This window comes from Neomonachus schauinslandi, chromosome 4 (genome assembly GCF_002201575.2).
Source record: "Neomonachus schauinslandi chromosome 4, ASM220157v2, whole genome shotgun sequence".
NCBI lineage: Eukaryota > Metazoa > Chordata > Mammalia > Carnivora > Phocidae > Neomonachus > Neomonachus schauinslandi.
Window position 1 is genome coordinate 123,600,759 of NC_058406.1, and position 12,328 is coordinate 123,613,086.

The 12,328-nt window shown below is 38.5% G+C and overlaps 2 protein-coding genes and 1 non-coding gene across 3 annotated transcripts in view; 2 read left to right on the plus strand and 1 right to left on the minus strand.

Annotated features, from left to right (window-relative positions):
- Window positions 1-12,328, plus strand: part of CSPP1 (centrosome and spindle pole associated protein 1) — a 167,346-nt gene that overhangs the window by 26,955 nt on the left and 128,063 nt on the right. The gene's annotated exons all lie outside the window — the stretch shown is intronic.
- LOC123324763 lies at window positions 595-725 on the plus strand. The gene has a single exon (XR_006540029.1). It is a non-coding gene; the product is annotated as a small nucleolar RNA SNORA31 (small nucleolar RNA).
- On the minus strand, window positions 7,194-7,655 carry LOC110579078 (coiled-coil-helix-coiled-coil-helix domain-containing protein 2-like). Its single transcript, XM_044914640.1, has one exon. The coding sequence runs from the start codon at window positions 7,653-7,655 to the stop codon at window positions 7,194-7,196; it is 462 nt and encodes a 153-aa protein (XP_044770575.1).

The following is a 12,328-nucleotide window of genomic DNA, read 5'->3' on the forward strand; positions in this document are numbered from 1 at the left end:
ATGATCTCAAAGAGTCTTGGGATTGAGCCCCGTGAAGGGCTCCGAGCCCAGCAGGAAGTCTGCTTCTCTCCCTCTCTCTCTTCCCCTTCTGCCCCTCCCCTGCTCATGCTCTCTCTCTTTCTCTAAAATAAATAAATCTTTAAAAAAAAGAAAGTACAGGGGTGCCTGGGTGGCTCAGTCGGTTGAGCATCTGCCTTTGGCTCGGGGCATGATCTCAGGGTCCTGGGATTGAGCCCCACATCAGGCTCTCTGCTCAGTGGCACGTCTGCTTCTCCCTCTTCCTCTGCCTCTGTGATCTCTCTCTCTTTCTTTCTCTCTCTCTCAAATAAATAAATAAAATCTTAAAAAAAATTAAAAAAAAGTATAGAGCAGTATAATATGAAAATTTGTGACCCTACCAACTCTGTCCTCCAGTCTCTCTTCTTAGGCTGTATCTTGTATATAATTTCAGGGTTAGATGGTGCATATGTGTATATATACTCCTTCTTTTTCTATGTCTGGTAGCATAGATCCTGTTCTGTATTTGAAAATACTAGTTTTGTGATTTATAGTATAGGGACATGACCATACCTTTTGAGATTAAAAAGCAATGGAATGCATCTGTTTGACCTGGAGCAGTTCCTGTATGCTGCTAAGGTTTTCATTACAGATGCAAGAAAAAAAGTGTCCTTGTCCTTTCTGTCTGTCTAATTGTGGCAGCCATGATTGAATGGGGGAATACAGAGGGGAAACACGAAGAGAGAATTTTTGCAACTCAGAAATAACTTGTAAACACTGAAGAGCCTGTTATACTCCAAAAAAGAAACTGAAATTTTAGTTAAAAAAGGTAACCTAGACCTGGGCATAAAACTGTATTAACCAGCCTTTATCTCTTGGTGTAAAGAAAGTTCATTGTATACCAAACTGGTACTTGCAGTGGGTTATGGAAGGTGTCAGATAGCATTTACTATGTTATATTGAAATTATATGCTTGCTTGTTTACTGTCTAGATGCTGTTCCTTTGGGCAAAGACTTATATACCTGTTTATCTCCCCAAGACCAGCAAAGTACCTAGCATATAGGTGGTGCTCAGTAAATGTTAAATGAAGAGTTACTAAGTCAGTATGTATCTTGGAAGAGAGGTTGGCTTTTAAATGTGGCAATGTTGAAATTTATTTTAAAAAACTAAATTCATAGTAAGAAATCCATTAAGAAATTTAATATTTTCAGTAAGTTATTTAATAAAATTTCATGAATTAAAAATTAAACAATTTTCTGTCAAATATGGTCTCATTAATAAGAAGAAAAGGATGTTAGGTTAACCTTAGATAAATCTTCAGATCCAGCAATTAATATGTTACCGTATTGTCAGTGTTCTTCAGAGAACCACTAGGATGTGTGTGTAAGTAAATACATATAATACATAAATACATATAAATATATATATAGAGAGAGAAATAATTAAGGAGTTGGCTTGTGATTATGGAGGCTGAAAAGTCTAATATCTGTAAGGTAAGCTGTGAAGCTGGTTACCCTGGGGAGAGCTGAGGTTGCTGTTCTAAGTCTGAAGATTGTTGGCAGAATTCCTTCTTGCTTGGGAAAGGTCAGTCTTCGTTAAGGCCTTCCACTGGTTGGATGAGGCCCACTCACATTATGGAGGGCAGGTTGCTTTATTTAAAGTCTGCCAATTTAAATGTTTATCTCACCCAAAACCACTCTCACAGAAACATCCATAATAATGTTTGACCAAATATCTGGGCACCATGGCCCAGCCAAGTAGACACCTAAAATTAGCCATCATAGTCACTACTGAATTCTTTTATTGACTTTCTTTACAAGTGGCATAGAAATAATGTTAAAAATTAAATGCAAGCAGGATTTCACATAATTGTTAGCACTAATAAATCTTTAGTGTTTGCTGAGTTGTCTAATATTGCAAGTGTGTTATGTGAACAAGTTAGCTCTTGGACAAAATTGATAAATTCCTAGAAAGACCCAAATTACTGAAATTGATTGAAGAAGAAATGGAAAATCTAAATAGACCTATAATATGTAAAGAAATTGAAGTCTTCATTAAAAATCTTTCACAAAGAAAAGCCCAGGCCTGGATGGCTTCATTGATGAAATCTACCAAATGTTTAAAGAAGCAATAATACCATTCCTTTATAAACTTGAAATAAAAGAGAAAGGTACACTTCCCAACACATACTGTGAGGCTAGTATTATCCTAATATCAAGGCCAGATGAAGTTTTCACAAGAACAGTACATAGTAATGTGTCTTATGAATATAGATGCAGAAATCCTAAACAAAATATTAACAGATTGAAACGAACAACATATAAAATTATTATACCCTCTGGCCAAGTGGGCTTTATCATAGATGCAAGTTTTTGTCTTAATATCTCAAAATTAATATATACTGGATTAATAGAATTAAGGACAGAAAGCACATGATTATCTCAAGAGTTGGAGAAAAAGCATTTGACCAAATCCAACACCGATTTATGAAAAAAACTATCAACAGATGTGGAATAGAAGAGATCTTTTGATTCTGAAGAAGGGCATCTGTGAAAAACCTACAGTCAACATCACACTTAACAGGTTATGACTGCAAAGCTTTCCTTCTAAGAGCAGGAACAAAATAAGGATGTGTACTGTTAACACTTCATTCAACTTTGTGCTGAGGGTTCTATCTAGCCGGTGCAATGAAAGAAAACAAGAAATAAAAGGCACCAAAGTTAGAAGTAAAATTGTCCTTGTTTGCGGATGGCATGATTCTGTTTGGAGAAAATCCTAAGGAATCCACAAAAAAACCAATAGAAATAATGAGCTTATTAGCAAGTTCACAGAATATGAGATCAATAAAAAAGTTGTGTTTCGGGGCGCCTGGGTGGCTCAGTCGTTAAGCGTCTGCCTTCGGCTCAGGTCATGATCCCAGGGTCCTGGGATCAAGCCCCGCATCGGGCTCCCTGCTCGGCGGGAGGCCTGCTTCTCCCTCTCCCACTCCCCCTGCTTGTGTTCCCTCTCTCGCTGTGTCTCTCTCTGTCAAATAAATAAAATCTTTAAAAAAAAAAAAAAAGTTGTGTTTCTATATGTTAGCAGTGAACAATCTGAAAATACTTAATTCACAATAGCAACAAATAGAATAAAATATAGTTGATACTTGAACAACATGGGCTTGAACTGGGGGTCTAGTTATACATGGACTTTTTTCAATACATGTATTAGAAATATTTTTGGAAATTTTTGACAATTGGAAAAATTTCATAGATGAGCTGTGTAGCCTAGAAATTTTGAAAAAAATTTAAGAAAGGTGTATCAGGGTGCCTGGGTGCCTCAGTTCAGTTGAGCATCTGACTCTTGATTTTTGGCTCAGGTCATGATATCAGGGCCCTGGGATCGAGCCCTGGGTGGGGCTCCCTGCTCAGCAGGGAGTCTGAGGATTTTCTCTGTCCCTCCCTCTGATTGTGCATGCACTTGCTCATTCTCTCTAAAATAAATCTTTTAAAAAAGAGTACTGTGAATGTATAAAATGTATGTGGGTATTAGTCTGTTTTATCATTTACCACCATAAAGTGTATACGAATCTATTAAAAGTTAAAAATTATCAAAACTTACACCCCAAACACAGACTAGACTGTGCGTGTTGCCATTTGCATTCGTGAGAAATGTAGATAAATGTAAAGATGCACTATTAAATTTTAACTGCATAAAATTAACTGTTCATACTGTACTACTGTAATAATTTCATAGCCACCTCATGTTGCTATTGTAGTGAGCTCAATTGTTGCAGGTATCCACTTAAAAAACCATGTGGTGCTGGCGTGCCTGACTGGCTCAGTCGGAAGAGCATGTGACTGTCGATCTCGGGCTTGTGAGTTTGAGCTGGATATAGAGATTAAATAAATTTATTTAATTTATCCATACATACGTTGGATGTAGAGATTAAATAAATAAAGTCCATATGATGCTAATCATCTCTGAGAGGGCAGTTCATTTCCAGTAAATGGTGTATTGCAGTAAAAAGTGATCTCTCTGGATTCTCGTGTTTTTCATTGCCTTTAGTGCAATAATGTAAACTTTGGGTTACACCCTGGGATCCATACAAAGTGCCACTACTGGTGCTGGGAGTGCTCCCAAGAAGCAGAGAAAAGTCCTATTACAATAAAAAATTGAATTGCTTGATATGTAGATTAAGGTCTACAGCTGTGGTTGGCCCACCATTTCAAGATAAATGAATCCTGTGTTAAGGATCACTGTGAAAAAGAAGAAGGAAATTCATGAAGCCATTGCTGTGCTACACCAGCAGGTGCAAAAAGTTTGCAATTTGTGAATACCTTTTTATGTTGTATTGAAAATGGAACTTTTATGTGGGTGCAGGATTGCTATAAGAAAGGCATACCTATAGACTGTACTATGATTTGAGGAAAAGCAAAGTTATTATGTGACAACTTGAAGCAAAAGGAAGATGAAGAATCTAAAGATGGAGAGTTTAATGCCAGCAAGGGATGGTTTGATAATTTTGGAAAGAGGTTTGTCTTAAACAATGTCAAGATAGCAGGGGAAGCAGCTCCTGCTGATGGAGAGGCAGCAGACTAATTCTCAGATGCCATTAAGAAAATCATTGAGGAGAAAGAGTATCTGTCTGAACAGGTTTTAATGCAGATGAAGGTGCCCTATTTCCGGGAGAAATTCCACAAAGGACACGTATTAGTAGGAAGAGAAGCGAGCACCAGGATTTAAGGCAGGAGGGGCTAGGCTCTACTGTTTTGTGCAAATGCAGTTGGGTTTATGATCAGGACTGCCCTTATCTATAAAACTGCTGATGTCTGAGTCTTGAGGGGAAAAAATAAATACCAGCTTACCAGTCTTCTGGTTGTGCAAAAAGGGCTGAACAATGAGAACTTTTTTTCTGCATTGATTCCAGTGATGCTTTGTCCCTAATATCAGTATCTGTTGATACTGGACAATGCCCCTGACTACCCAGAACCCCTTGAGTTCAACACTGAAGATGTTGAGGTAGTCTGCTTGCCCCCAAACCCATCTTTTATTCAGCCTCTAAACTAGAGGGTTATATGGACCTTTTTGGCTCATTACAGAGGTAGACTGTCAACACTATGGAAGAGAACCCTGCTAGGGAGAACACCATAAAAGTCTGGAAGGATTGAAGAGCTCATCATTTTTAAAGGAAAAGCCATGAAAGCCATTAGGCCTGCATCAATAAATTCCTGCTGGAGAAAACTGTGTCCAGATGATGTGCATGACTTCATAGGATTTATTGTAGAGCCAGTCAAGGAACTCATGAAAGAGATTGTGGATATGGCAAAAAAAAAAAAAAGTGGTCGGTGAACAGTTTCAAGATAAGAATCTTGGAGAAATTCAAGAGCTAGTAGATACCATACCAGAGGAATTAACAGAAGCTGGATTGATGGAGGTGAGTACTTCTGAACCAGTGCCAGATGATGAGGAAGACCTAGAAGAGCAATGCCAGAAAACAAATTGACATCTGACAATCTGGCAGAAGTGTTTCAGTTATTCAAGACTGCTTTTAACTTCTTTCACAACATAGGCTCTTCTGTGTTATGAGCACTGAAATTAAAGGACACGGTGGAAGAAGGATTGGTAGGGTATAGAAACATTTTTAGAGAAATGAAAAAACAACAGTCAAATTACAGTGTGTATCCATAAAGGTATACTGAGTGTACCAGCCTGTCCTGGCCGCCCCCCTCTTTCTCTGCTTCTGCCACCCCTGAGACAGCAAGACCAACCCCTCCTTTTCCTCCTCAGTCTACTCATTGTGAAGATGACAAGGATAAAGACCTTTATGGTGATCACTTCCACTTAGTGAATAGTAAATAACTATCGTGCTGTACAGTAGTTGAAGTTGTCTACTGTGTATGCATGTGTCTTAGTGTGAAAGTCTAATAAGTCTATGGCAAGAACTGTGTATTTTTGTGTCATTTTTATTGCCTAAATATTCATTGCATAGAACATTGTATGCAAGACTTCTATGGAAATGGATAGCCTATCCTTGTGTAGGCATAAGGTGAGTGATGTTTAATCTAAAATTAATTAGGTTTCCTATGTTTTATAACTTTGCTTTCAAAGAATTACATTATCATACAGTATGCTTCTCTTGTAATTGGAGAAACTGTCATCCTATCATCACAGGTAAGTGGTTTTTAAAACAATGTGACAGTGTTTCCAATACTGTATTATGGATATGACTGTAATACTGTATGCCATAAAAATTTTATAACCATTCATTAGTGTATAGGTTAGGCTATCAGGAAACATTTGTATCGATTATACTAGGCTACTATAAAGCAATCATGTTGCTGCTTCATTATCAATACATGAGTCATTATACCTGTAAATGTAAAATTCTTTTTCACATTGTCTTTTCATTTCATTTTTATTTTTTTTAAAGTAAGCTCTGCACCCAATGTGGAGCTTGAACTCAACAACACCGAGATCAAGAGTCGAGGGTCTTCAGTCTACTGACTGAACCAGCCAGGCACCCATTGTCTTTTCAGTTTTGATGTCTGATGTTAGTAATACATGTAATTTTGACAGTGTTTTTGTATCATATAAGTCAATATTGATATGATTCATCTTGTAAATAGATGATGTACACTTACAGTATTGATAAATACGGTAAAGTACTATCAATGTATTTTCCTTATGCTATTTTTTTGGAGGGGAGAAAATCACTTTATTCTGATTAATTCACAAATGAGAATATCACAAAAGGTGATTTAAGGAGGCACACAAACATCTGCCGAGCCCCAGACTCAAAGCATCTCAATTTCTATACAGTGAGAACACCCTTTTTCATTCCAGATCTGGACAAAGCTGTATTTAATGATGGAGAGGTTTTTTTTTTTTTTTTTTTTTAAAGATTTTATTTATTTATTTGAGAGAGAATGAGAGACAGAGAGCACGAGAGGGAAGAGGGTCAGAGGGAGAAGCAGACCCCCCCGCCGAGCAGGGAGCCCAATGCGGGACTCGATCCTGGGACTCCAGGATCATGACCTGAACCGAAGGCAGTCGCTTAACCAACTGAGCCACCCAGGCGCCCTAATGATGGAGAGGTTTAACTGGTGGTTTTACACTTTATATATTCACTGTTAATTATATTTTTATGCTAAATTAACTTGGTCATGAGAGATGATTTTCCATATCTTCAATTTGAACTTCTTGATTAGGCTAATCAATTTGTACATCTGCACTGTTTTAGCACCTTGCTGAAACCTTCACAAAGCTTCAGGTCACCCTCGTTCTGGGCACAGTCCAGAAACTGTTTCATCTCATAGTGGCATGGGCCAGACTGCTGCTGCTGCTGCTGGTGTGCTGGCTGGGTTCCCTGAGACTCCTGGTAAGTGATGTCAGGCCTTGAAGGCTCAGCATTACTTCCTCCACCGAAGCCCCCAGTGACGGCATGGCCCATCCGGTGCCCGACAGCAGAGCCCACAGCCACGCCAGCTGCAGTGGTTGCCATTTGGGCTATGAGACCTGGCTGCCGGGGTGCAGCAGCAGGTGAGCCAACAGCAGATGGTGGAGCCACTGCTGGGGGCTGAGCTGCTGGTGCTGGTCTAGGCGCGGCTCTCATCTGAGGTGCCTGGCTGGCCGGAGGGGCCATGCCGGAGGTGCGGCTCCGGCTTCCACGGGGCATGGTTACTTGCAGAGCAGCTCAGTGTCTAGAAGTCTGAGATTCAGCAGAGACCCCCAGCGGCTTCTTATGATTTAAGTAACATTTTCTTTAGCTTACTTTATTGTTAGAATACAGTATGTAATATGTATGTAAAATGTGTGCTAATCAATTGTTTATGTTATCCATTAGGCTTATGGTAAAAGTAGACTATTAGTGTTTAAGTTTTTTGGGAAATCAAAAGTTATGTGTGGATTTTCAGTGGCATGGGGGTTGACACTCCCACCCCCACATTGTTCAAGGGTCACCTGTACTTAAAAGTGTATTTAACAAAGTGTGCAAGACTTATACACAGAAAACTACAAAATGTGTCAGAGAAATTAAAGAATGTGCAAGTATAGGGAGAGACATTCTTTGTTCATGGATTAGAAGTCTCTCAACATTATCAGATTGCCAAGGCATAGGAAAGATGCTTGTGACATATTGTAAGGTATACAACAAGGCAAGCAGTGTTCAAATAACTCTTGAAAAGTTTTTTTTCCAGGAATTAAAATATTTTAATTCTCAATGTTTCTAATGTTTTAAATTTTAGTGTACTAAATAATTATTAATTTCCTTTTACTTAATTTCCCTGTATGTTTATAACTGACAGGGTTTTCGTGTTGTTGGTAGTGGGTTTTTTTTTTTTTTTTAAGAATTTTATTTATTTATTTGACAGAGCGAGCACAAGCAGGAGGGAGCGGCAGGCAGAGGGAGAAGCAGGCTCCCTGCTGAGCAGGGGGCCCGACACAGGGATCGATCCCAGGACCCCGGGATCATGACCTGAGCTGAAGGCAGGCGCTTAACAATCAAGCCACCCAGGTGCCCCAGTAATAGGTTTTTTTTTTTTTTTTTTAACTCTTTTGACAAAAGTTCATGAAGATCACAGAACAATCATAGTTTTCCCATTGATCTTTAAGATTGCTGCACCATTTCAGAGTGCGTGGTGATCAGTGCAGTCCTAGGAGGCTTCTTGATAGCTGATTTATAAGGAAATAAAAAGAACTTGGATAGCTATGACAGTCTTGAAGAAAAGGTTGGAAACAAAGTTGGAAAACTTAAAGTGTGATATATAAAGACTTGGTATGAAATTATAGTAATTACGACTATTTAGTTTTCGCATGAGGTTAGACAGACCACTGGGACAGAATAGAGAGGATTGAAACAAACCCACTATATACAGATATTTGATTTATGACATAGGTGCCTCTGCAGTTCAGTGGAGAAAAAGATGGTCTTTCCAGTAAATGGTGCTGGTTAAGTTAGGAATCCATACTAGAGAAGAGAAAAAAAAACTTAAACCTGTACCTCACACTGCATATGATTATTAATTCAAGAGAGATTACTGATCTAAAGGTAAAATTTTAACACTGTAAAATAGCTTAAGAGAAAACATAGGAGAATGTCTGAGATGTTGGAGGTAGATGAGGATGTCTTAAATAAGACCGGAAAATAACTAATCATAAAAGAGAAGTCTGATAAAATGGACTTCATTAAAATTAAGAACTTTTCATCACAGGGGCGCCTGGGTGGTTCAGTCAGTTAAGTGTCTGCTTTCAGCTCAGGTCATGATCCCAGGGTCCTGGGATCAAGTCCCACATCGGGCTCCCTGCTGAGTAGGGAGTCTGCTTCTTCCTCTGCCCCTCCCCACTGTGCGTGCGCTCTCTCTCTGTCTCATAAACTCTTAAAAAAAAAAAAAATAAATTATCTTTATTGGTCTCTATTGTTTTCTTGTCTGCTTCTCCCTCTCCTGCTCCCCCTGCTTGTGTTCTCTCTCTCTCTCAAATAAGTAAATAAAATCTTAAAAAAGAACTATTCATCACAATACATAACAATGGGAAAAGGCAGCCATAGGTATATGTATAAAATGTACATGTTTATATGTATGTATATGTGTATAAAATTCACATATCAGTAAGAAGACCATTCAATTCTGAAAATGGACAAAAGACTTGGATAGCTGTTTTCAAAAGAGGGAAATCCAAATGCATTGCAAAGGTGCTCAGCATCATTGGTTGTTAGGAAATACAGATTGAAACTACAGTGAGACACTATTGCACACAAGTACAATGTCTAGTATTTACAATACCAAGAGTGGGCAAGACTGAATTAACTGGAACTCATTCATTGCTTGTAGGAATGGATAACGGTGCAACTTTGAAAAACTGGCAATACCTACTGAACTCGGTGACCTTATCCAGTGACCCAACAATTCCACTCCTAGGAATATAGCCAAGAGAAATACACGTGTTCACCAAAGACATGTACAAGAATGTCAATGGAATTTTGTTCATAATAGTGCTCTCCCCCACCCTCCCAAACAGCAGGAAACCACTGAAATGTCTGTTAACTGTAGGATGGATTAAAAAAAGTTGTGATGTATTCATACACTGAAAGAAGACACAAACTGAAAAGAATGAACCACTGCCGCATATAGCTACGTGGCTGAATCTCACATAAGTAATATTGAGTGAAGTAAAATGTAAAAAAGATCACAAACTTCATGATTCTTTTTATTTGAGGTTCAAGAACAGCTCCAACGCATCCATATTAATAGAAGTCTGAATACTTGTAAGCTCTGGGAGGGGGCATTAATAGGGAAGGAGCAAAAGTGTGCCTTGTGAGGTGGAAAGAAATCTGAGTTATTACAATAGTGCATACTTTTGTACAAATTCATTGAGCAATATGCTTAAGATTGTGCTTTTTTGGTATGTATATTATTCCTCAATTTTTAAAAAATTGGGCTTGTGGGAGAAAGTTTTCTTTGCTTTCCACAGTAGGAAGTGCTCAAAATCAGTAAGTATTTTGGGATTTGCCAGAAAACTTTGATTTACTGATACCTTATACATTTGACAAGAGAAGCCAATAAAGATTATTTTTTTTTAAAGATTTTATTTATTTGAGAGAGAGCGCACAGGGAAGGCAGAAGGAAAGAGGGGCAGAGGGAGAGGGAGATGCAGACTCCCTGCTAAGCAGGGAGCCCAATGTAGGACTCAATCCCATGACCCTGGGATCATGACCTGAGCTGAAGGCAGATGCTTAACTGACTCAGCCACGCAGGCACCCCACCAATAAAGATAATTTAAACCAAGAAGGATCCTGATGTTTGAAAGGTCAGTAAAATATTAAAGTCCACTTTTCTTTCTGCTATTGCTACTACTACCAACTAACCTATATTGAGTGCTGACTGTGGTGCCAGATGCTGTGCTATATATTCTTCCCTCATTTAATCTGGAGTTGGATTTCTTTTTTGGGACTTTCATACTACTTGTCCTCCCTATAACCCGACATCTTTGAAATTCGCAATATCAGTCTCTTGTACTCACTTCTTACTGCAGTTATTCACAGATTCAGAGCCATTCCTCTAATTCCTTAAACATTTAGTACCTCTTCAGTTTTTTGACTTCATGTTGTGATACTGTTTTCCACTCTTCCTCAGCCACCCACTTCAATAGTCCTATCTTAGACCTCTGTTACCAGTGACTGAATTACAGTTGCAAATATTTTCTTTGATGACCACTTCCATTTTTTTCAGCTGATTTTCTCTTGTATCCTGCCTCTGACAAATATTCCAAATAATTGACATTACCAGGACCTACCATCCCTTGATTCTATTCCCTTAAAGGACCTACCCTCTCATTACTTCCTTATGTGGCTTAAGTTCCATGGTCCATTTTATCGACTCCCTTACCTTTCTTGCTTCTCTTTCCCTTTATCTTATCTATTTGGGAAAATCTCATCTCTTGTTAAATCTAACTCTGAGCTTTTTGTGTGCTCGTATGTATTTAGCCGAATTTGGGTGGAGAAAACCCACAACCATGTAATTGTTCTTACTTTAAAGTACTGACTACTAACCTAAGGTGTGTCCTCACGGCTGTTGGTGCTTCTGTTACATTTCCCTAATCCATTCCTATCCTACAAGGCAGCTATTTCATCTTTTCTTCTCTCCTCAAACTCCATTCCCCATCCCCCTGCCCATGGTTTTACTTTGTATTTCCCTGCAAAATAGAAGCAGTTAGAATTTACCCTTATCTCCCACCCTATATCTGCCAGCCAACCCTCATCTGTACTATATATTCTGCCTTGTCTTCTGTTATCATAGATTGTTAGACCAACTCCTCTACTTATATAGCCTTCTGTCCCTTTTCATTGAAAATATTATCACTTCATCAATTTTCCTCCTCACCTGAATCATAAATTATTTTTCCTTTCTATTAGAACATTTATGTCAGAATATAAACATTGCTATAATATCTCCTATTTTATAAAATCCTGTATGTTCCTCCAGCTACTGTCAGTTTCTAGGTTTTTCTTTGTTCAAAAGTTAGAATTATGTATATTTATTATCTCCAATTCCTCTCACCTCAGTTTCTTAAACCTTTTCCCATCAGGCTTACTTCTATGCTTCTCACCCACAAAGATTAAGATCTATAGTAACCTCTTACATAACTACATTTAGTGAGCAGTTTTGAAATCTCTTATGGTTCAACTTACCTGCTCCACTTAACATCTTACTGCTTCCTTAAAGCATTTTCTTCATTTGGCTTCTAGAGCTACTCTTCTTGTTTTTTTCCTATCTTACTAGTTCCTTGTGCAGATCACTTTTAACAAAGCCGGCCTGGGACGGACTGTCCTTAGGTCTGCCTGCAAGACTGGCC

Coding starts and splice junctions, on each gene's coding strand:
- LOC110579078 (XM_044914640.1), bottom strand. CDS start 7,655: ATGCCCCGTGGAAGCCGGAGCCGCACCTCCGGCATGGCCCCTCCGGCC.